Source organism: Sylvia atricapilla, chromosome 3 (genome assembly GCF_009819655.1).
Source record: "Sylvia atricapilla isolate bSylAtr1 chromosome 3, bSylAtr1.pri, whole genome shotgun sequence".
NCBI lineage: Eukaryota > Metazoa > Chordata > Aves > Passeriformes > Sylviidae > Sylvia > Sylvia atricapilla.
In genome coordinates, this window is record NC_089142.1 from 48,744,603 (window position 1) to 48,770,010 (window position 25,408).

Genomic DNA, 25,408 nt, shown 5'->3' on the forward strand with positions numbered 1-25,408 from the left:
TCTATTTTTCTTCACTACATCAGGAACCCAGATTTATTGGACCCAGCTATTCCCTCCATTTATTAAGATCCATTAACATTTTTCTTCAATGGGACCATAGGTGATTTAATCTTCCTTGTATATTGTATGTCAAAACTTATAAGGCCTTAAAACTTATTCAGGCCTTTTTAGGCCCCAATTTATCTTGGTAATAGATTAAATATGTTGCAAAAGGCATCATTTTGCCATCTCAGAAATGTCTTTGAGCTTAGACACATGCCATCCAAAACAAATATGGAAAAGCTTTGACGCACCATCAGGTCCATTAGGATGGATCGCTTCTAATCTCTGTATTCTGGCATGCCAGGGAGAAGGATTTATGGCTGCAAATTGTTTCATAATGGAGCTGCATGTTCCAGCTAAAACTAATCATATTTTGATTATTTCAGTGTTTACTATTAATCATAGCAAGTCTAAAATCAGTCAGAAAATTCATCTGATTCCACGCAAAGCCAGCCAGCAGCATTATGGGCACATGTAAATACAGACACTGCTCATTAAGTTTGGGCAGTTTAATCTGATGCTTGAAAAAAAATTAAAATGATCACATTCTCCTTGTGATTACTGTGTGGAAGGGAGCAAAAACATAGTTTCACAAACTACTCTGCATTATACACTTTGCACTTAGAGAACAAACCACCATTTTTGTCAAGGCTTTCGTATATGATCAAGCTAACCCATAAACGTTGTTCATTATGTTTTGTCTTGTTAAACTTTCCCTTTCTGGAGCAATGCAGCCATTTCACATTTGGGATGATCAAGAGGAAAGCCTGGTGGGTAGTGTTTGCTCAGGTGAGAAAGTGGTGTCAGTTCAAGTCCTGAGATTCATGAGAGATGAGCAAGTTACAGAGCTCCAGGCACTTGGAAACTGACAAGTGCTGTAAATGCCAAGATAAAATAGACAATAAGAAGCAATTATTTCCTAAAGGTAAATCTAAAATTTTATAAGCATGACCTCAGTTCAGCTGAGGTTCCATACTATGTTTCTCTCTCACTGTAAAACTGTGTTACCAACCATCACAACATGTAGTTTGCCATCAGCTAGCCATGATCATTAGCTCTTCCTTTTGTTTATTGTTAAATTAGTAAATAGTGTGCCCAGCACCGGACGGCATTTTTTTCTTGAAGAGTATGACAAAACCTAGAAAGTACAGACTTTCTTACCTCTGACATACATTTACTTACCCTTCTTTACAGAGAGAAGCTCTGTATAGGCTTAGACATAGACTATCTTGCACAAGCCAGTAAAGAAAACCGTGGGTGAGGTCCAAAGTTACACCAACCACCTAAGAAAAACAGGGCAAATAGCAATTTAACACATCTGCACTTCTGAGGTAAGAGCCCTTAGGCATAACAGTTGTCCAGACTACATCATAAATAGCTCTCTATTGGCAAAAATAGCCTTAGTACCATGAAGGTTTATTCTAACACAAAAAGAGATAGCACTAGAAAATAATCAGGTCCTAGGTGGACACCTATTTATAGCACTTGATGATTTTCTAGATAACAGTTTTTTATCAGCTGTCACAGTGTTCATCCCTGGAGTATCTGAGTACCTCAGATATGATGGCAATAGCATATGAAGTGATTAGTGGAATTACCTATCAAAATCTCCAGAATACCTCTGATATTTTAATATTCTTGACATTCTGAAACAGATGGATGATATCCAGTCTGAAAGTCAGACACACCTTTTGAAAAAATGTATTTCAGGTCTTTTGTCTTTGTTTTCCAGCTTTGATTTTATACATGAGAACTTATGGAAAAATAGATGCAAAATTTTAATTCATTTATTTGATTAAGCAGGAAATTTGAATATTTAATTTTTTGCAAATATTTTTTGTTAAATAAAGGGGGGAAGGAAATCCTGAGCAATCTTCGTGTTCATTACTTCAGTGTTTCATCTTCCTTTAAGGGAGGTGAAAGATTTGTTGTCTCTTTTTAATAGAATCTAATATTCAAAATAGAGTCTTGTTGTTTCTGCAGTAAACAACAGATTCAATACCATATGCAACAGTAATAAAAATCAGACATTTAATAATCTGTTCCGTGAATAAAAAATAACTTGCTTCCATAAGTTAGTCTGCTAAATGTTATCAAGTTTAGTCTATTTTATATCATTAGCACAGCTTACAAGTTGTTTGGGGCCTCTCTGAACATGTTTTCCAGCAGCTTTCAAACTTCTCATGCAAACACTAGTCGTAACTACTCTTTTATAAGCTTAAATTTCCATTATGTATGTAAGTGGAACAGCCTTTTTTTTCCCTAACTCTTCATTAATAAACTGGAGAAGATGATGACAGGAAAGCAAATGCTGTATCACTTAGTTGTCTGTTGCTCCTTATGTAATCACATTCTTGACATATTTCTGTTGACATTGTATGTCAGAAAATCAAGGTTTGAATGATTGCTCCTGTAGGTTGTCCTGTTAAAAATATCTCACAGCGTGTATGTGCCCAAGTGTATATTTAGTTAGCTGTGCTATATTTTATCCCATTTACCTATTCTCCCTCTCATGCTCAACACCAAAAGACTTTATGTTGCTTTTTTGAACACTTGGGTCCTTTTTGCTTACCCCATTTTTTTTTTCTGCAGCTATTACATTTTCCTGTGGATGCGTCCATCTTCTTTACCCTGATTCCTGTATCATCATTATTAAAAGGCAAATAAATATTTCTACTATTCACTTCCAGGAGTTAGGCAGTAGTTTAACACCTCCCTTCTGTCATTCTTCAAAAATAGGCAAACATTTCCCTGTTCATGAGAGGAATTAGTCTCTGGGCATGACATGTATTTGTGATGGTGCAATGTAACTGAACATTGTGAGATGCAGGATAAACTCAGCTATTTGAAATACCCTTTGATTTGAATCATGGAAGCCACACCTAAAGAATCCTGGCTCCCCCTTCCATATAATGCACTTTGCTGCTCCCCTACAAATTACTTTTGCTCTAGTCATATTGTACAGCGTAAACAACTTACTAAGTGCTTTGGAAATTCTATGCCACATCCTAAGTTGGAATAAATCAGAGTAGCTCTGCTAAAATCAGTCAAGCTCTACCAATACGCACCAGTTGAGCTGAACAACTAATCAGAAAATAAAATAATTGCCATAAAAGTATTTAGTTCCTGCCAAAGAAATTAGACTTTCAAAGCTCTGCCTTTGTATTCATTTAAGAAACCTGCCATTTTCACAGTAGGATCTTCTACTCCTATTCCTAGCATTCAGAATCCAAGCTAAAAGGAGGTACAGCTACAAAGTGCTGAAGATCCAGCTGAACAGCAATTCTTTATTAGAAAAACAGATGGTGAATACCAGTAAGAAGCACTCGGGTGGAGAACATACTTTAACTGTTGGATAACAGCAATTAACTATTATATCTGTGTTTTAATACTGAGGTAAGACATGCTCTTTTCAGATAAAGGACTTCATTGTGCAAGGAAGATACATATTAGTACTATGCAAACAGCTATTTGCCTCTTGATACTGAGACAATAACAACCAGCTCAACAATTCCACCATTAAAGAATGTTGTGCTCTCCTTTTTTCCTGAGAGTTTTAGTATGAGTTTTATTTTAATAAAGAAACACCTGTCAGATATAACTGGTCACTTCTCAATCTAGACATTTGTGCTTGGCTTTTTGCCTGTGTGCATCACAGCAGGAGGCTGAGTTCAGGAAGTCAGTGCATAGATTAGGGCAGCAGAGAAGCAGGAGAGGAGATGTTTGCCTGTAGGAGGTGTGAATAAGTGAATGGTTGAAGGCTGGTATCACTGACATAGAGAAAAGGTGCAGAAAAAAAAATGACAGGACCAGACAAGCAGTATAACTGCTGCCAAAGTTCTTGAAAGCAAGAACAAGAAATTTGAGGTTAAGCACGAGGCAATCCAGAGAAGCAAGTTGTGAATCAAAAGAGAAGGACAAGGAAGTTGAGGTTTGCCACGTAGAATAAACTGGAACTTGTCAGTCCTTTGCCACAAATCATCCAGAAGATATGTGCTAAGTCCAAGTGTGCCACTGAGCTTGGACAACATAAACCTTTCCATGGAGACAGTGCACACCAGCCAGCTTCCACAGAGAGGTAGGGAGGCTAGTACCAGAAAATAGATTGGTCCTTTTCTGCACAGACTTTTCTCTCATGTACAAAAGTTTTACAGTTCTTCTGTATGTAGGATTACAAGTAAAATAGGTGGCACACCAGAATCTGCCTTCCTTCTTCCCGAGCCCTCATGAAAGTAAAAGACTTGTGAGATTAGCTGGCCTTTTGTATTATTAATTCCCTTTCAGGGACTAAACTAGGCCTGGCTTTTTTTTATAATGAAAGAAACACCAAATTATTTTTTTTTTCAGGAAAATGGAATGTTCTGGGGAATGAGAAAAAGCTAATCAAGAGAGATTGATCTCTAAAACTGGAAAGGATCTTTAATGGACAACCTGGCTTCAGGTAAAATGGGAGTACAATTTGTATGACAGATGGAATAAAAGCAAAGGCTTCTTTAGCAAAGGCTGCATTTTAAAGTAAGCTGTTAAAGTAGGCAATAATTTGCCTGTGCTGACCTGTTCTGTCACAGTCAAACTCTGCCTCACTCAACCACTCAGGACAGACAGTCCAACCCTGCACAGGCTGTGCCTGGAGCTGTGGAGCATTCAGCCCTTCCTAGAGAGAGATCCCACGGACTAAAAGCAGTGCAGTGGATGGCATGGTCCCTCAGCCTGACCTGCTCAGCACACAGCCTGGAAAAAGTTCAGAGTGAGGGAGGCAGGAAGAAAGGCAGGCATATGATAATGACCATGACAGATCTTTTCGTGAGGAGAGTACTCAGTCTCAGAGTTCTTCCATTGTGTAGGCAGCATCAAATTCCACCTACCAAGAATAAGGTCAAATCTCACATGGTGGCAGAGGCAGGATGGGTTTGGAGAAGACCACAATGATCTATGGGGAGTCAGCAGTGAACCAAGTTTTTAAGAGACTTGGTAGGGCATGAGAGAGGGGTGAATGTAGAAGAAAGGCAGGGGAGAGGTCAGCAGAGATATGGAGGTTGTCTGTGCAGGCCTCAGAGCATAACAAAATGTCTCCAGGTAGGAAAAGGGAGCTAATGAGCTTCCACATACTGGAGGATCTTTGGTGGAAATAGCATCTCTATTGTCCCTCTCTTTTCTGCTTCTATGTGGGACCTATTCTCTGCCCTAACACAGCTAAAGCAACAATGGCCCTTCCCTTTTTCCCCCCTGTGCTACCCAATGTCTTTACTCACTCTTGCATGAAGCCCCCTTTTTTCTGAGGAGCTGTTCTGCTCAAGACCAGACTCTTCACAGCCTTCTGGAGCTCCTTGTGAGCCTGGGGCAAAGCAAGAGGGGCCAAGCTGGGACCCAGCCTGTGTCTGACTTGGGCAAGGGATAAAGAGAGGATGGGGAAGGGAAGGGGTGGGTTGGGCAAGGAGAGCCCTGACAACCCTCAGCATGTTGAACTTGGTGTTCCTGCCAGCACATGAGGGACAGGATCAGGCAAGAGGGAGACTGCCAGTGGCAGATGTGGCATCCTCACCAGCACTGTGGCAGCAGCAGCAGCAACAGCCTGTGCCAGGCTGCAGCAGGGAAAGGTGCCATTCTCCCTCTCTCATTACCACAGGTAAAGCCTGTTTCTGTAACAGCACCTCTGCTTTCTAAAATGCAACCCTAGTGTCCCTGGCACAACTGTCCCTGTCTGGTCTTGCAAGCTGGGGAACACCACAAAAGAGGCAGAATGCTATGAAACTCTGGTTCCATATTTTGACGTGAAAGCCAGAAGTGATCATTAGACTTAAATTGTTTGGAAAAAAAGAACCTTTCACATGTGGGAAGGAGCAGCATTACAACCACAATTTTGACAGCTATGAACTGTATTCAAGAGATCTAAATACTGAAACACACACCACCCCTCCGCCCCATCTCTCACAAAAAGAAAGAAAAGTAAAAAGTCAGTCACCTGTTTACCAGAAAACTGTAGATGCTCTTGTAACACGAGAGACTCCTCTCCATTCAATCTTGCGCTCTCCACTGAATACATTGTGGCCCAGTACAAGTAGCCATTTACTGAATCCACAACTAGATCCTTTACTGGGAATACAGCATGAGCTACAACATCTATATGGCCTCCCCACAGTGATTTTCTGTAGATCTAGGGACAAAAGGATTGACTTTAGCATCACATCTTAATCATCAGCTATGATCAGCTGAGTGTACATTAGTGACTTTTCCCCATCTGCTTATCAAAAGACTATGCAAGCCTTCAGATTTCAAAGCCTAAACCTTTTGCATTCAAAGTAAAATGATGAAGAATAATGTAAAATTATTAGCCCATTTTTGCCAGAAAGTAACAAAAGAAAAAAGCTGAAATAGCTTTTCCCTTCGCTTTTCCAGTTTTGGCAGCCTTCTGTCTGACAGAATTTCTCACCCACTTCTATTCACTATTCACAAGTGTAAATGAGGGTGCAAGGCAGTGTGAAATCTGCCCTCCTAGCTCCAGTTTTTAAAACAGCTTCTGACTTTGCACTTACAAGAAATGAAAGGCATAATTTGACAGCACTGCATAAATTAGCACTACAATTTTGAAGTCAGATACCTTTTAAATAATTCACATGTCAGTGTTCCTGATATGAGAGTGTACAAAGTGCAATTGTAATTATTTTTTAACTGCAGTGATCTACAAAATATCACAGAGCACAGGTCAATCTTGAAAATCTCTGCGTAAACAAATAGTGCCGAATTTGATTAAAATAAAGTCCATCTACTTCTTGGCTGAGATCAACAGGACGGCCTCCATTTTCACTGTCTTCATTTATTTTTACGGTGTTGAATCCAACAAAACTGTTGATAGCTTGATTTGCCTATTTTGCACCTGGTGAATTCAGTATCCGGCATTAGTGAATGTTAGTGAATATTTTACTGCAAACATTTGTATAACTGTGGAAAATCACTTAAGGAAAGAAAGGCCTCCTTGTTCTACACTATAATAGCAAAGGCCAAATGTATCTAAGGTTGCAAGAGGTAGGGATTATTTTCCCAAATACTGCCTTACAGTCTTTTTTGTTGACTTAAGGGGTTCTTTTCTTGAAGAAATGCAGCTATACCTACCGTATTTGCTTTGCCAGCCCAATACAAGCATTGACCCAACCAATCAAAGGCCAACATCCTTGCATTTCTGACATCAGATACGTAAGTGTTCTCAGTGGTACCCTTTCTTTTGTTCAATGTCCAGGTCTGAACTTCCCCCATGGAATTAATCCAATAAAGAGTGTTATTATACCAATCGAGGTCTTGAAGAAAAAAAGGAAGATGTTAAGCATTACACAAACATGCAAATAAAAAAATCAAAAACATTGTTTTAAAGAATAAAAAGCAGTCAGGAACTTCAGCTTTTTAAAAATTAATACAAATACATAGTCAGGCTCAGCTAATGTGAAGGTAGATACCTCTTTATAGGAAATAATGTACATGTATAGTACATATATAGTCCTGACTACTATAAATGTATGACATATATTGGGATTCTGGAGTCTGAACTCTTTAGTTCAGAGGGTTGATTTTAGCTCTGCTGTAACTGTGATGAAGTCAGAAGGGTTTCACTAAGGATTCATTTGACTCATAAAATAGAAGAAAGGGGATGAACCCAAAGAGTTGGCTCAGTGAAGCTGCTATACCACACTGCATGACACCCAAGTCTAGAGAACTCATCTTTCAGTGCTGTTGGTGAAATTCGTGGAGAGCTAATAAATGCCAAAAAGCCTGTAACAGCAGCCTGCAACTTGTTTTGTATGTACCTGAAACATTTCTTATATGAGGATAGAGGAGTTCTCCTGGAGTGTAGCTATCCAACCGCTGCTTCCAGAGACCTTCAGGCCCCACAGCCAACAAATATGGTTCTCCTTCAGCTACAAAGGAAGAGACTTGCGGTTATGCACACCAACAAGCAATTTATGTATAATATTTGCATTTCAACAGCAGCTTTTCCTGTTTCCATAAAGTTACAAAAGCACCATTAAAACTGCCCCTGTCCTTAAAAATAAAGGACAAAGAAGAAATGCAGAGAAGTATCATAATTTGAGAAACTCTGGGATTCAGGGCAGGTTCAGATCCAGAACAATAAGGACATTTGGAATCCTATTAGATGAGGAAAAAACACTGTGGATGTGGACCTGTCCTTACCAAAGTCAGGTAAAAGTCACCCCTAAGCCAGTCCAGCATCTTAAACTGGAAGTATTTTCCCCTCAGACATAGGTTAACTTGGGTGAACTAGGTTTCAAAAAACATTCCAAAGGCATGGAAATGTCAGACATTTTGCACATATCCATTTCCCCTGATTATCTAAGCTTAAACCAAGGATCTTTAGCATTTGGTGAGCTGCACTTTTTCATGAATCATCATTAACCCTCAGAGAACTGCACACACCACTTCATCACACACAGTAATGGAAAGGGATAATACCTCTTTTACCACATCAAATAATGTTTTTGATAGAGCATTTGCATTAGGAAAATGTAGATAAGTACCAATATTTATGCATATATAATATTTAATATCATTATTCTAGTTTGAGAATCTTACTATTTTAACTAAAAGCTAATTTACTTATCCTGTGTTCTTTCATATTGCTAAGAAAAACCTTTTCATGCCTATATATTTTGCAGCCTTTGCCCAGAGTATGTACCTCACTAAGTGGAAAGATTTATACACGCTTTGTTCTTCATTTTTCCTGTGTGACAAAGCAATTCTCACCTTCTTCTAAAGTTGTACCTCTAAACGACTCTGACCATGGCCCTGCACCAGCAGGAGACACAGCTCTGACTGACACCTCATATGCTGTGAAGCTGGCCAGCCCCTTCACTGCAAGCCTTGTGTTACTAATATTTGAGACAACCCGTTCCTCCTCAAATGGGTGCTGAGGTGACACTTTCACATCGTAGGTCCAGTTCTGCCAAGCAGATAAACCTGTGTGAAACAAATAATCATGTTATTACAGAGTAAATGGATGTAACTGGTGAAACACATCCTTTGAGAAAGATGTCTATTGGAGACTCCTTTCAAAAACGCCAGTATTAGTGGAAGTAGGAAAGGGATACATTTAAAAAAAAAATAAGGAAAAAGCATTTTGCAGAGAGAGTGATAAAGTAGTGGAATGGTCTACCCGGGGATGTGGTGGAGTGATAAAATCTTGTACATGGCTAGAATAGAATAAGCTATGTGAAGATTTATCGAGTCTGAGGGTTGGCCCTGCAACTTCCCTGAGTGGCTTAATAATAGTGGGACAACTTCTCTGGACATGCTTTGCAAAACAAAAGGTTTTAATAATGACAAAAATAATAAACACCATAAAACAAAGAAACATGAGTTGAATGCAGTGCAGAGAACACTCATACAACTGGATATGGCAGTCCAAAAAAACGATTGAGCCCTTTTGTGCATGTTCTTAAGTATACAACCATTAGGGAGGAATAACTTGGCTTGCTGCCAGGAGAAGCAGTTATAGGCTTTGAGGTGTATTTTCAGAGCCCAGTCAGTGCTCCTGTACTGGCTCTGGCCCAATTACAATGAGAAGGCTATGGAAAATTCTAGTTTAACTTCCTTATATGTTCTATGGTAAACTGAAACTTTTTTCCATAAATAAATACTTGGGTGTAGGAGTGCATTCCTACAATGGAGTGACCATTTCTGGATGTGTTTAAAAAAAGACTGGATGTGGCATTTGGTGTCATGGTTTAATTGAGATGTTAGAGCATGGTTTGGACTCTATGATCTTGAAGGTCTTTTCCAACCTAGTGATTCTGCAATTCTGTGAAAAATTTACACTCTTCCTCTCTGGCTCCATGCTTTAATCCCCCATTAAGAATAAAATTAGAACAAAAAATTTCCCTTGGCCAGGTAATTTTCTGCTATTCAAAGACACATGCACAAAGGGTAGAAACCATAGCACAGTCACTGATCAAAAGTCATTACATCTCTGCCATGCATTTTCTGATATCAGGACCCCACATTACTACTGCTTCAGAACATAAGATCTTAAGATCAGAACTTAAGATCAAGCTTTGCTTAAAATCCTTGCAGGGGGCATATGAGTTGCCAACACAAACTTCTGTTAATTTAGACAGACAATTTAGCCATTTTACTGGCAAATTATGGGCTAAGTTTTTCAAACAGAGGTAATTCCATAACTTTGATCAGGATCTGCTATTGAAGTCACTGAAGCCCAAATCAAGAAAAGGGAAGCAAGAAAGTTACTTCTCTAGAAAGAAAATAAGTAGATTATCCCTTTGGGGAGAATCGGCTGAACTTACTGGTTCCAATGGTGTGTTCAGGTGGTCTCCAGCTGATGACAGCTCGGTCCAATCCAAACAGAGCCGTGACAAGACGAGGAGCACTTGGTAAAGGAAAAGGCTGAGTTGACGGCCCATAGAAAACCAAGTTGCCAATGCCAGAGAATTCTGGGTACATCAAGTTGCAGTCCACAATGTACTCATTGAAGCCAGAATTTCCCACTGGAGAGACCTCCTCGTGGAAAACTGCTGAGCCATCTGTGACTGTAAATGTGTTATCCTCATAAACGAAGCTCTCTATGTCATTAAATGGCACGTGTGATCGCAGTGTGTGATACTCTGAACCATCAAGAAAACCTGACACAAAGGCCTGTTCTGTTTTGTTGAAGAAAACGAGTCTCTTAGATTGGAAGCTGATCGTGAAGGCTCTCAGAGCACGGGATCTCACCACAGGTGAAGCTGCAGAGGCAGTGCCAGGAAAGAGTGGAAGGTTTGCTCTGTATATGCCATCCTCCAGGAGACAGAAAATATAACTGGCCATAAAGCAAAATAAACCCAAATAACTACAGTGCAAGAAGTCTGTAGATGAGCCACAAATATTTTAGCAGCTAAAACATGTGCCTGTCTTTATGCACAATGGACTAACTTATGGCACTATTAGTAACAATAGACTAACTTATGGCACTATTATTACTGCTTATGGCACTATTAGTATATGTATGCTGGGGAGGTATTCACATCAGTTTTTACCTTCTGGGAATTTGCATAGGAGATTATTGCAGAATATTCTTCTATAATACCCTAAATATTAAGCATGAACATTTAAAATTTATAGAGCTTCATATTCATAAAAGCATGAAATTTCCAAAACTCAAATTTCTGTATTGGAAAACTTTTATCCCTTCTGCTAATGCCCTAAAGGAGAAAATGCAGGAGACAATACTGCATGGCACCTCTCTTGTTCCAATTGTGTTGTAGTTTGTTATTTGCTGCCAATTGCACTTTTGCTTTGTTAACTTAAGTGTTTGAAACAGGAACCTAGATGACTAATGAAGTGGAGAAAATTAGAGAGGAGCTTTATAGCACCTTTGCACCAAGTGCTCAAAGGAGTTCACTTACCCATTATAGGGATCAACTATAATCTTCCTAGGGGACGTCATGTAAAGAGGGGTGATGTCTTCAACTACTGTGCAGTTCTCTAAATGGCAGACATGTATCTGGGGAATGAGAAGAAAAACAGGTGATGCATTCATAGGGTGTTGGCTAATGAGCAGACAACCAGACCTGAGATTCCTTCAGGGAACTGAGAGAGTGAAACACCTCTCTCCCAGTCCTGGGTCCTTCTGGGCCTGTGAGCATTCAGTCAGCCTTGTACACAAAGCCATGACAGCTTACCCTGAAGCTGTCAGTCATACCTCTAAGCTGGAGGGGAAATTGTATATCCAGCTGCCTATATTCAATTTGGAGGGTGCAGGCAAACTGTATTTGGAAAATTATCTAGCAGGGAAGGAAAGTGCTTTCCTGATCCTGGAAGCAATACCTTGGGATTCAGAAATCTCTGCCATTGGTCTGTTCACTTACAGCTCATTTGTATCTTTTCATCACTACTGCTTTTCCTGCTCCCTGATCCCTGTGCAGTAACTGAAAAATCAGACATGGCAAGAGGATTAAAAAAAATCCCCCACTAACCATTATGGGCAAGTTTCTAGTCCTTTGTACATTAGAGGATTACATGGGTACATGCAAAGCCTGTCCATTAGTGTAACTGATGTTTTATAAGCAGGAAATCCAGTGCAGGGTTGCCATCTCCATTTTTATTTCAAACTGAAGCAGCTGTAATCTGAGCTGTTGCCATTGAAACACTTAACATATTCTGTCAATTATGACAGGCTGTAAAATCACTATCTAGTTATCTGACCACTCTCCTGAGGCAGAGTAGGAAATGAACAGAGTAGATGGGTAACCAAGAGAAACAGTGTGTCTGTACTGGGTATGAGGAGGGTGCAAAGTCAGTCTCAAAAAACAATTAAAACCAAAACAGTTATGTCCTAAAGAGAAAAACAAGGCAAGGAGTCAGAGTTCTATGTAGGGCGTTTACTTTAAATATGACCTGACAGTCAAGCCTTTCTTCTTTTTAAAATTGTGAAATATGTGAATATTAATGTTATATTAAAAATATTTTGAAATTATATTTTATGCATACATATCTATACATAAATCATATTTTCTCATGTAAAATTATTCATGTAATGGTTTGAATTAAGCAAGAAATTAATCAAGCACTAGGGCATTACCTTTTCATTCATGACAAAGTATATCCTCTGGTAAAGCCAGTCTACTGAGATGGACACAATATTCCCCCAGCCAGCATAAAAGAGTGTTAGGTCAGATACATCAGACATATTTGCCACTCCTTTCACCCAGATAGAATTCCCTTCGGAAAAATACACAACTTGCTGATAAATATTCAAAGAAATTCCTAAAAATAGAAAGATATGTGCACACAGATAATATAAGAAAGGTTTCCATTTTTCAGTTAATTTTTCTACTTGCCTTAAAAATATGTATTTTTCAGTCTGCAACCCATCATCATCATCATCGAAAAGTTAACTCTTTTTTCTCCTCATTTCCATTCTTCTTTCAGATAATAAGGAAACATTCCCATTTGCTATATAAGTGACATTATTATAGAGAATTGCCCTTCAGAAAGGTAATCAGACAAAGAGAGGACATGTAATATGCAAACTGACACTGATTGCCCCTCTACAGGTCAGACAGATGCAACTGGCATCTTCTCACAAAGCACCATTCTCTCTAGAATTCAAGCTTGAGATAATCTGTGCTACCTCTGCACTATCAAAGGCTACTTAGTCAGGGGCAATATTCTTTCTCTGGAGCTTTTGTGGTGCTATGAAATTTGGTAGATAAACTCAGATTTCCACACTGTGACCAAGGACTGTGGTAGATAAGAAACACTGGAGTGATGAGTAATTTGAGATAACATGGTTATCTGGTGACTTTGGCTACTAAATGTTTCATTAGTATACTAACACAGTAACACAATCTTTTAACACTTGGCATTATTTTATTCAGAAGTTTAAACCACTCCATTTCCCCATTATTCATGCTGAGAAAAAGTAAACATTAATTGCAGGGAAACACAGATTTGTCTTACCTCAATTTAGATACTTAGAAAGTAAAAAAATGAACCAGCTGCCTAGACACAGTGAAGAAACAGTTGCACTGGGGAGAAGGATTTATCTCTTCCTAATGCCTGTCACTTCAAATATGTCAAATCATGTCCTATTTCTCTTGATAGACTATAAAGTAAGACTAGGTACTGTCTCAAGCTATGTGAGGTGCATCCTGTCCTTGGTGAAAAGAGGTCTTAGTCACACTTGACAGAAAAGGAGAGAGCCCAATCTGATTTTACCTGTGATGTTGTGATGTATAATACCATTTGGCAGGCACTGAGCAGCTTCGAGGAAATGTTCTGTGTATCTCTTCCTTAAAGACTCTTTTCTGGATAGGAAAAGCCATGCTGCTTTTTCCTTAACTAGCAAACAGAGAAATTCAGAATTTAGATGACCGCAGCATATTGCTAACACAGATACATCATTAACAAACATGCATACACATGCGTACCCAAACATATGTATGTATGTACCCATGAATATATTGTTACATTAGCAGTGACAGACCAAAATTTAAACTCTTTGAGGTTTGAAAATATGTGGAGTTATTCACCATTACAGTTGATTCTGGCTCCTCACACAGGGTGGGAACACACCATGTGAATTTCACACCATCATTCCTGCAACAGTAGTCAGTTCTCTAGTGAGGGAAAGTAAGCTGGGGCAAATGAAGCTTTACTGACTTGAGGAAATGAAGGCACAAAGACACCCATGTGATTTCAAGATCCAGCAGAAATAGGATATTTAACCCTTCACGTCTTCTTTGAAAACCCCAGTCAAACTAGAATACTATCCCACAGAGCTGGAGAAATGTCTCTCTGACTTTTCAGCCTTCTGATAGTTTACATTTTTGTACTGGAGTTTCTCACAAATTCTAAGATAAACAAAAAGTGATGTTTTGTAAATACTTTCCTTTCCAGGGTGTAAGACAAATTAATGGACTTCTGGTTTGACCAGTAGGGTCAGAGAGGTAGGGTCAGTTTGACCAGTAGGGTCAACCTCATCCCCCCAATCGCTGGTGAAAGTCCAAAACCCTATTTAAAGCCTAAACCCAAAAATAAACTTCTTATTTTTCTCATTCTCAACCTGACGGGTGAGCGTCCTTCTTTTCATGTGCTCTAGTGACAGAGAAAAGCAAAGCAAGTATGTTCATTTCATGTTTGTTGTAATGATTAGTGATTTATTCAAACAACAAGTACCTATCACAGATAAAGATGATAATGGGATAATATAATCTGTTTCAAAGGTAATAAACTTACTAATTTTTTTTCTAATAAAGTCACAGAATTTAAAGTCAGCAAAGATAGTTTTGGTCGCATAAACTGACTTCATGCTTATAAAGGCCCGAGTAATTTACATCAAACCTCTGATGTAAACCTGTACCTTCTGTCTGGGCTATACATAGCCCTGGGAAAGATAGCCTGCCTTACTTCTGAATGTCAGATTCTTGGAAACCTAGCACACACCCTGCTAAATTGATTATTACCTTCATTTTTAAAGATGGGGCATTATTTTGAGTATGATTATGGCTAATTTCCATTGGCAAACAATCCTTCCCTTTTTTTTTCTCCTCTCCAGTTTAAGCAGCTGTCTGCAATCAGATATCATCTCCTCATATGGATATCACAAAACTGTGATCAAATGCTGTCTTAATTTATTCCCAGATAATCTGCATAGATTGAGCTGCATGTATTTCTCCTGATGCACACACTTGGAGTAATTTCAATGATGATGCCTTCAGAGCAGAGTACAAGAGGCCAATATTACCTCTTTATCTCTTTTCAAGTAACATTTTTTGCAATCTACTGCAGCAATCAGATTCTTTCCCTGACTCTTCTCAGGGCTCAGACCTACAGCGCCTGATGCAGTAACACCATTTCTGGACATGATATATGAGGAAGGGCTGTTCCTGTTCATGTTAGCACAGAGAGAAAGCACAGGCCTGTGCAATTCAGGGGGAAACAACTCAAATTTTATGTGGTGACTAGTAAGTAACCCCCATAAGGTAGGGGGTTTGGGTGGTGATAGGGTTTGTTTGTTTTCTACCCTAAATTAATTGCTTGTCAATTGGATTGACATGGTGAACACAGTCTGGACTTTTGAAAAATGACACAAGTATTTATGATTCAGGGTCAGCCAACCCTAGAGCAAACCTCTGTGGAGTCATCAAGAAAGGAAATATCAGTGTGTCTGAGTTAATACACACACACACACACAGAGAGAGAGAGGAAAGTAATATTTTGAAAAGCACTAGAGAAACAAGTTCAGCTTCTCTAACCAATAGCAGTAAACTGGCAATTCAGAGACAGTCTTGGAGTGTTTTCATAAAGCTGAAGCATTTCCAGGTGTTAGACAACTGAATCTCTTCATGAGAAGGGAAGTAATTTTTTTCTTTCCCGAGAGAACATTTTGATAACATCGATTTCACTCTTATTTGTGCTCTATCTCGACATGTATCTTTCTCTGTCAATTAATTAATAATTCTGCAATTCTTTGAGTAATAGCTATACTGAATCATTACCTTCAATATTAATTAGTTGACATAATAAAATAAATACCTACATAAATGAGCAAAACTAAATTGCTATAATTTCACATGTTTGAGATAATTGAGAATTTTTGACCAAAGAGTTTCATGTTAAATATTTCATATTAGAAGAGATATATTTGTTTGATGGCTGTTAAAATCTCATTTAGAAAATGGAATCATATTTTTTTCAGTCACCACCTCAGACCACTGAGGTGTTTTTCATTTGTAATACAACTCAAACCTGCTTAGTCCTACCAGATTGACAGGCCATTCCCATGCTGTGCTGCCTAATCATGCCCACAGCTGAAGGACAGGACCCTCTCTGATGTGCTATTGACTCCTCAGTGTACAACTCCTTGACATGTTCACAGTCTAAATATTTGTATCCTCTGCCAGGCATGTGGCAGGCCAAGGAACATGAGCTTGTCCCCAGGAACAGGCAGTGACAAGGACTCTGCTAGTCTTGTACCTTTGGATGCCGGGGTTGTGATGTTGGCTTCGGCAGGGGGTCCAGCACCAACCTCATTAACTGCCACAATACTGAACCTATGGCACACCAAACAGACAGGTTTTGGTTGTCAGGTTTCTTTCGAAAGATTGCCTGAGAAAAATTTTGTCAAGTAGGGAAGCTGCTACGGAAGTGATTGACATTCAGAAAATATCCATTTAAATATAATGCTCTGGGAAAATTTAGAATACATACAAAACCAACCAGGGTCCAAATTGCCCAAAGGCAGAACAACAGAATCTTCTAAATTGCAATTCAAAATAAGTTTTCAGACTCAGAAGAACAACTCAACTTCATTTCAAAGGAAGATCTGTATTCATCAGTGTAAGCAGAATGCAGGCCTTTGCATTCAATAAAAATTAAGGACTTTTTCCAGATGCTTAAAGGACTAGATAAGATCCCTCTATCTTCCTCCTGCTGGACTGACAACATGCCACAAAAGCCTAAAAAAATTCAAAACAAGAGCTAAGAAAATGCAGCCTCTCAGCCCTAGATCAATTTGGTTTTCCTTCCTCACCATCTGACTACTGCAAAAGCAGCCAAGTTACCTGGGATAACTGATTCCTCAAGGAAGGTGCCCTTGCTTTTGGCAAGAATGTAGGTAAATATCTTAATTGTGCAGAAGTGGTATTAAGGCATACTCGATGCTGTCTGGGCAAGAAGTGTGACCTGATATCTGGCCACGTTAGCTATCTTTTCTTTTTGTACCTGTAAGTGGTGTTTGGGAAGGTGGAGTAGAACTGAAAGCTGTGCCCTCCTGAGGCTCTCAACAATTCATGATTCTCACTGGTCAGGAGCAAGTTGTATCCAACAATCAATCCATTCGGAAAAAGTGGTGGAGACCAACTAACTTCAACAGTGTTTGGACTTGAACTCTGAATGTCTTTAATGACAGGAGCTGTTGCAGGAACTGCAAGACAGAAATATCTGACTCCAGTATTTGATTAAGACATTAAATGTTTTTCATTTTTAAATACATTTTTAGGTTTCACACCTTTTAATTCATTTATACACCAATAAATATTATTCAGGACAGTTAACATTTCAGCAACATTTCAGGGATTTTTTAATGTTCAGGAAAACAGGACTGTGTTTCAATCAAATACACACATAATTATGTTCAAAAGTACCCCATGTACCCTCACATTTTTGACCATGTACTTTTTTGTGCTTGCTTTTAAAACCAAAAGCAGGGAGAAGCCCTAAATCTTCTTGATCTAACAAAAAGAACCTATAGTTTTTTAGTTTGCTCTTCTGCAGCTACCCAAAAGACAGCATACATGTGGTTCTGAACATTAGGCACCAATGTTCTCTGCCAAAAAAAAACAATGAAACTCAAATGTTTCTGTTAGGGTCCTGAAAGATGGAATTAATAGTGAATTTCATTACCTCCAAAAGGATGCGTCCGGTAGCTGGGACTAGGTGGAGAATGGAGCTGCAGCTGAGATGTAATGATCCAAACTACTTGAAACACATATTCTGTGAAGGCCTGAAGATCTTTGACGGTATATGAAGATTCAGATACTACCTAGATTAATGCACAAACACAATTGGGCTTTTCCTTCCTCCAGCTGCAGCTACTATGTAGGATGTTAGGAGGGCAAAAGAGGTCTCATACAATGACATACATATTTCAGGATAAAAACGGGCAGCATACTAAGTTTAGTTAAGAGGAAATTCTGAAAGTTATTTTCAGCATAGACTTTGATTTTCCATCTCATCAGAACACTTTCTCTTCTCCTCTCTTTTCTCAGAACATGGTACCAAATCTCAACAATAAGCAGGTGGATCAAAGGACTGATGCAATATAATAGTAAATTTTAAAAATCAAGTTAAAAAAAAGCTAAAATAGTAGCATATTACAAGCAATGTATTTTAAATATATACCACAGGTTTTGGATACAAAGGATCCTACTTACACTGAAATATTTATTGTCTGAAGTAATTGCTCCCTATTATTTCATCAATGATTCATTCAGAATAACTTCCTGCTTAGCAAATTACCTTTACCTTTGATTTGTGGCACCAACTTGTCATGCCCTGTAAATTGATCCAATAGAGATGATGGCAAGATAACAAGTGTACAGTTGACGCAAAAGAATAAATTATGAGAATAACTCTACTGAGTCAGAACAAAGGTCTTTCTAGCCAAGTATTGTGCTTTGACAAGAACCAAAAAAATTTCCCTAGGGAATGGTATTAAAAAAAAAAAGGGGGGGGGGGGGGGAGGGGCGGGGGTAAGAAAGCCTACAGCCATACTTCTCCTGAATATTCTCATTGGTATTTCACAAGCATGGCTCAAGAGGAATATTTGCATTTAGTAGAACTTGATTTTTTTCTTCTGCTAATTTTCCAGTCACTTTTCAAACTCAATTTAGTAATTTTAGCAATTTTAATATTCAAGAGTTTAAATTTAGCAATTTAACATCCACACATGCCAGGAAGCAGCTGAACATTTCAACTACCTATTGTGTGAGAAAATACATTTTGCAAGTTTTGAGCCTGTGACCTGATAGTTTCCATCAAGATCCCTAGTTCCTATGTTGGAGGAAATGGGCAATAATCCACTGGTTCTCAGCTTTCCCTTGCCACTCATGATTTTGAAAGTCTCTTTCATGTACCTAACATATTATCTAATATTTTTTTTAAAACAACAAAAAAAAAACCCTAAGAGCAGGGAAGAGCCAATTTCCTTGCAATGTAAAAGGATGTGTCATCCCTTACCTCTGTGTACCTCCAGTCACCAGGGAGCTTGTTGAACTTCCACTGGATAATGTATTTCACCCCAGAGATGTTAGCTGCCTTCCACCCTAATGTGACACTGTGGTTTCCAATGACAGATGCAAACGGTGCACTAGGTTTGTTCAAGTAGTCTGAGGGGAAAATACAATATAACAGTAAGAAAAAAAATCTTTCACGGCAATCCCTGCATCTCAAAGGTAAAAACCTTTTACCCCACACACCTGAAAGGCACGAGGCCCATAAAAACACACAAAAGAATATATTGAAAATGTTGCTGAGTAACTCACATGGCATTTTAAAGACAGTTTGATAAATCAGACAGATACGGACCAGGCTCACTGTGAGCAGTTGTGACTACAACCCCATACTTGTGTAAGTGCATTTTTAGTTACAGCTACTTAGTAAAAATTTTCTGATTAGAAACATAGAGAAGGCATGAGAGACTTTTGAAAAGATTTTCAAGGGAACTATTTCAATAGCACTGTATTGGCCCAAGGTACCATCTTAAACAGTTGAGACTGGATTCAAAAAGTCTCATATCCATGAAAGGGAAGGAAAAATGTTTTACTCCAAGATAAACTTCAGTGTATTTGTTAAAAGGAAAAAGAGGAGTGGGAACTTTCTGATTAATGAAAATACTCAAGGTATTCCTATTTTTTAAATAAATCCAGATCATAGAACAAGACTATGAATTTATCACAGTGTCAGTTGGAGACAGGACTCTATTCAGACTTACTTAGTGCTTCAGCTCCATATGCATCCTCTGCACAGCTACAGCCAAACTTACAGGAAACTGTCTGTGTAGGGGACAGAACTCACTGGTTAGCTTTGTGTAAAGGCAAACTTCCTTCCAGAATCATGCAGACACATTTTAAATACATACAAATTCTGTGGACATTTTGCATGTGCCCAAACCCTGTGGAAATAATGATATTAAATATGAAAAGTAGCACTACCATGAACTCACTCCAAAGATTTTCTTGTGAGCCTGTTCATCAATTCACTGGGCCCTGAATTAAAGGTTTCCTCCTTACACACTGTCCCTTTGTAGAAAGCATGAACATGAGGCTACTTTAGAGCTGGAAATAGACTGCAGTGACGACCATGGAGTTAGGAAGACACGGTTTTTGACTAGTTAGTAATATATTCCACATGTTGCATTTCACCCTTTTATGCTTCATGTATTCCCTATGAATGAGAAACATTCTTCTAATGTATTTCCAGTGAATTTTCAAAATACCTGGAATTGGCAATTTTTAAGAGCAGCCATGCCTAATTCACACTTCCTTTTCAGGAGCTACTCCTTCTGTAACAGTTGTGTCTACAAGCTGCAAACATAACAAATACCCCAGGGCAGTGAGCTCCGCATTGTTGTGCTTAGAACAGAAAATGAGTTTTCAGCTCAGGTAGGGAAGATAAAAATAATGTCATCCTGCTTTTTATGTAGAGAACTTAAGAAGAAGTAGAAACATATTCTAGGTAGGTCTCAGTAGCTTTAAAATTACATGCAAGACTGAGTCTCCTGGAAATCCGAAACTTTTGAGGAGTGGTGATTTGAGCTTTTCTAGGCAGGAGGTTTATTTGGGCTCATTTTATTCTGCAAGTTCAGTCAACCTTTGAAATCTTGATGTTTGCTCCATACAGCTCCTTTTAAGTGATAATCAACCTTTAGATCATTCAGAAGCAATCATTATGGCAAGTGAGGAAAGTTTTTTAATTGCTCTCCCTATGATTTGAGGAAACACACTTCTGGCACCCTATGGAAATGGATAAGACATGTTACTTCAGACAACACAGTTGCAACCAAGACAGATATGAAAACTTTCTTAGCTGTATATTCCTATATGCATTATGACATCTAGACATTCAGTGCCAAGTGCAAGCACTTACAAATTTTTTCCAATATTTTCATTTTCAGAGAAATAAAATACTTCCAGGTAAATTATCACCACTGTTAGCAGGTGAAAATTTAGGTATTAGTATTAGCAGATACAAGTTATCTCTTGTACACTGGAGGTTTAATTTATTATTCACATTTATTTATTTTAAGGGGTAGTGTCCCCAAATTACATGCTGATTCATAGTGCCTTCTGCCTCATTTAACACAGGTATTTCTGAACATTTTGTTTTTGTTGTGTTATTCTTTCTTCTGATTTTTGTCTGAACCTGAACCATAAATCCAATTTTTCATTGAGGTAAGAGGATTGCTAAAGCTCCTAATCCTAAATTTTGAGGGAAATTTGTCAGATACTCTACTTGAAAACAATAAACCTTCATATTTTCTTCATCTGTCAGCAACATTCTTATATAAGCCACAGTCTGATGTGTTTTCTTGTTACTATTTGCATGAAATGCAGTGGCCATCCCTGTTCCTAGGTGGAAAGAGAAATACTACCAGATTTCAGTCCAAAGGTATATTCAGACAACAGACCTGAGCTAATGCCAAAGAAAAAATCCCACTCTCATTCCCACTCCTTTGCTCTGCAGGCTGCGGTGACCTGATCCTCTGGATGCAGTGACACAGTGTGTGCCTGACATGTGAGTAGTCAAATCAGTCAGCTGATCCAGTGGAAAGATATTCCCAAAAAAGCCCTTGCAGAGTCAGCATATTTAAGTGGCGTATTGTGTGACCAGACAATCAAAAATAAAACCCCAACACAAAAGCAACAAAACCCCCACACTCATTTTACGTCTCTACAAAAGTAATTTGGTTACCTCTTGGACTCTTCCTACACTCCAAAACTGCCATTTAGTGTATTAATAAACCTTTGTCATCATCACAATTTGATAGACTACAAAGCATTAAAAAAAAACAAAATCCTTTCAATCAAATTGCCAATGGGTTTGTATTCTACTCATGACTCTCTTCAACTCCTTCAGCACCTCCTTCAAATGGGTTGCTTCTATCTGGGAAGAACCTTCATCCTGAAGTCTCAGCAGTGCCAAACACAATCTTTCAACCATCTCATCCCCATCCTATCCTACCCTGTATTCTATGTTCATGCTGAAAGGGCCCATCTCTTTACCAGCACTTTGTTGACCCATACTCATCACCGTGAACACCAGTCTACCCACAGCACTCCCCACCTGAGATCTCTTTCTAAAGGACCACAGGGTGCCCCTTACTGAATTGCTTTTTATTTCATTTAGACTCTCTATCCAGTCAAGAGTTTTGTCTTCTAGCTCCCACTCTTTGTTTCCACTTCTCCCCAAGCTGGTATCTAACCAGCCTTAATAAGCATTCTCTCTGGATAGTTTTTGATGGAATTAATGAAAAACTAGATGAATAACACTCTTGTGAGAGCATAGGACATGTTTTACATTTGTCTGTCCTGTTTCATAATACTGAGATTAGTCTGCTTTCTTTACAGCAATGTTCTTTGTCACACAGCAGTTTTTAATGCATACCTGTCCTTGGTCACCATGCTGAAAAGGTACATAACTCATTCTTCAGCTTTAGGGAATACAAAGCAATTAGACCTGAATTGAAAAGTTTGTGTATCTACATTGTATTTCTTAGCACTGTGTGGATATAGCAATTACTGAAATAGTGATTTTTTTGTATTGCTCTGATGGAATTTAACTTACCTCACACACTCTAGTGTATGTCTCGTTCTGCCAAGAAACAAATTAATAAAATGTGGGGTTAGCATAAATATAATCACAGAATGTTTCAAACAGATAAAACCATTTAATTAGAATTTCTTGCAGTGAAAGTACATTTCAAAATCTTATTGCTGGCAAATAATGAAAGAAGGAAAACGCTTGGAAAAACAAAGTCAACATTAGAGTGATGCTAAGGTTGAATGAGATTCAGGTGTTCAAGAGATGCAGAAAAATGAGAAGTTTAAATGCTGTCATGGCAGTTGTCCCAGACCAGTGCTAGTTCTCATCTACCTGGTTTAGTAGAACAAAAAATCAATCTATTGACAGCCATGTGCTTTATTTATATCTGCATGCAACTCTGAAACAGGCCCAGTAGAGTAAAATCCTGACAAACACTAGTGTATTCTCATTGTCTAAAAATCTGTGTTGAGCTTAAATGAACTGCAAAATACATTTATTCAGGCAAACTCAGTGAAAACTTTTGATATTAGAGGCAACCTGCTAACAAGAATTATTAATTTTCCAAAACAGAATTTATAAGGAACTAAGAAAAAATGTAGACATTACATCTTTTCATGGAAACACTGCTCTGATTGGATTTTGAACGTCTGCCATTGGATAATTGACAGGCTGGCAACAAGGGCTATAGAGCCAAAGCTCAGGTAATACTCACACATTTCAGTGGACAGTCAGTTTGCACAGTTGCATTCCAAAACTGACATCCCTGTGTACACTGCAATGACAGAGGGTGGCTTTAAAAATTACTTTGAAAACAGAGTTCTAAAGGCAAAGGATTAGCAATATATTAAAGGTACATATGGGTATTATAAGTACACAGACCCTACAGTAAGAGAGTTATATTGTATAGTCCCCTCCTCAAAACCAAATACAAAGAAAAATAAATTCAGTCTTGTTCTGGGAATGAGTTTACTCAGCCGGGTATGATGTGGCCAGCACTCCTACCCTCCCAGCTTTATTTTACCACTTGTTCTCTGTGCAGAAGCAGCAGATATGCAGTGTGCATGAGAGCAAAGCGCAGAGTAAAGCTGTTCAGCACAAGCCCTCCCACATGCACTTGCCAATAGGCATTGGCTTTAAAACCATGAGTTTTCAGAGAAGTAATAGATATATTGTTGAGTTTTGATGTTGGACCTTTCTTGTTTATGCTGTCCCACCTACTTCTTAATGGCTGTGAAGGTTTTTCTTTTTTAAGGAAAGCCGGAACAACTCTAGAAGCTGAAGACCAATACTGACGGCTACAAAGCCTCATGAGAAATATGGTGAAGACTTGATAACACTGAGCAAAGATACTCGGTAACTTCAACAGGTGAGTCAGCCTTACTATGTATTGTCATGACAACACAGACTTTTATGGTCTCAGCATCATAAATGGCCCAGCCTCACTAGATACCAGGTGCTGAGGGGTACTTTCCATTAGTCTCTGTGTTAAATACTGAAGACTGAATTCCCCACCACTCTTCAAAGAATATGCATAATCACTGATACTGAAATTGGCAGGAAGAAACTTTCTAACACACTCTGAACCATTAGAAAGCAGGCATTCTTTATCTGTGTGGGACACACAGAAGGACATCTCCTTATTTCTGTGTGTATTGTGAGACTTTACAACAAAGTATCCACTGTAATCATACATATTCATTAAAATGTGTTTCTTATCTAATACATAAACATCACTTTCCTAGAACTAATTTCCATGTATCTGCCTCCTAAGGAAGTCCTGCTATGGTCCTGAAGGTTTATCAAGAGGAGTCTTTGATGCCCATATTCACTGAATGCTTCAATATTAAAGGTGACCTTGCCTTCAACTTTTTCTTTGGGCATGCACTGTTGCTTCTTGTTACATAACTTGCAAATACCCCACTGTTGTCCTCTTTATCTATTTCTTCACTGGTTCCAGCCATGCTTATCATCCTGCATGCACACCTTTATATCTTTTTATCTTTTTCTGGCCACTTAGCCTTTAAGCTCTATTCAGCAGCTTCAGGGGAGCTGAAAATTTTTATTCTTATTGCTATTTATCACCACCAGCTTGAATTGCACCTGCAATCTCAACTAAGAAATCAGCTGAAGTCCTCCAAGAATGCACCTCTGGACAGCTCACATTAAGTCTCCATGACAGACACAACCATTTGAAGTTCTAGAGAACTCTAAATGTTCAACAATTATACATGTTCTTATGCTGAATCACTGAGAAAATGAAATAAGCTACTCAACTGTACAGAGGTAACTGAATAAGACAGTCTTAATGATTTACATGTTGGGGGCAACAGTAGTTTTGACTCATTGTCTCAAAAATGAGAGGTTATGAACTTTCTAGATCACAAGTGTGAACATAAGTCACAGCAGACCATCACCCTTTACACATTTTCTTTAAATAAAAAATATAGTAATGTCTCTAATAATTTGTACCAAACCTACCCACTGAACTTAGTGACTTATGCTAGACAGGTAGCTGTGCACATTTTCATGAAGTCTTTGA

At 38.6% G+C, this 25,408-nt stretch overlaps 1 protein-coding gene and 1 long non-coding RNA gene across 3 annotated transcripts in view; one reads left to right on the forward strand and one right to left on the reverse strand.

The window, feature by feature from the left end:
- LOC136359053 (uncharacterized) overlaps positions 1-25,408 on the forward strand; it is a 945,479-nt gene that overhangs the window by 615,197 nt on the left and 304,874 nt on the right. The window lies entirely within an intron of this gene.
- Positions 1-25,408, reverse strand: part of ROS1 (ROS proto-oncogene 1, receptor tyrosine kinase) — a 70,263-nt gene that overhangs the window by 42,905 nt on the left and 1,950 nt on the right. Inside the window, exons 3-18 of the mRNA XM_066315290.1 lie at positions 23,582-23,641; positions 22,891-22,917; positions 20,039-20,099; positions 19,285-19,433; positions 17,950-18,088; positions 17,269-17,470; positions 16,522-16,598; positions 13,762-13,884; positions 12,623-12,807; positions 11,448-11,545; positions 10,350-10,861; positions 8,794-9,006; positions 7,839-7,949; positions 7,153-7,334; positions 6,005-6,196; positions 1,225-1,325 (exon numbers count right to left, since the gene is read on the reverse strand). Coding sequence (XP_066171387.1) covers positions 1,225-1,325; positions 6,005-6,196; positions 7,153-7,334; positions 7,839-7,949; positions 8,794-9,006; positions 10,350-10,861; positions 11,448-11,545; positions 12,623-12,807; positions 13,762-13,884; positions 16,522-16,598; positions 17,269-17,470; positions 17,950-18,088; positions 19,285-19,433; positions 20,039-20,099; positions 22,891-22,917; positions 23,582-23,641 — 2,432 coding nt within the window. The remainder of the gene's footprint in view (positions 1-1,224; positions 1,326-6,004; positions 6,197-7,152; positions 7,335-7,838; positions 7,950-8,793; positions 9,007-10,349; positions 10,862-11,447; positions 11,546-12,622; positions 12,808-13,761; positions 13,885-16,521; positions 16,599-17,268; positions 17,471-17,949; positions 18,089-19,284; positions 19,434-20,038; positions 20,100-22,890; positions 22,918-23,581; positions 23,642-25,408) is intronic.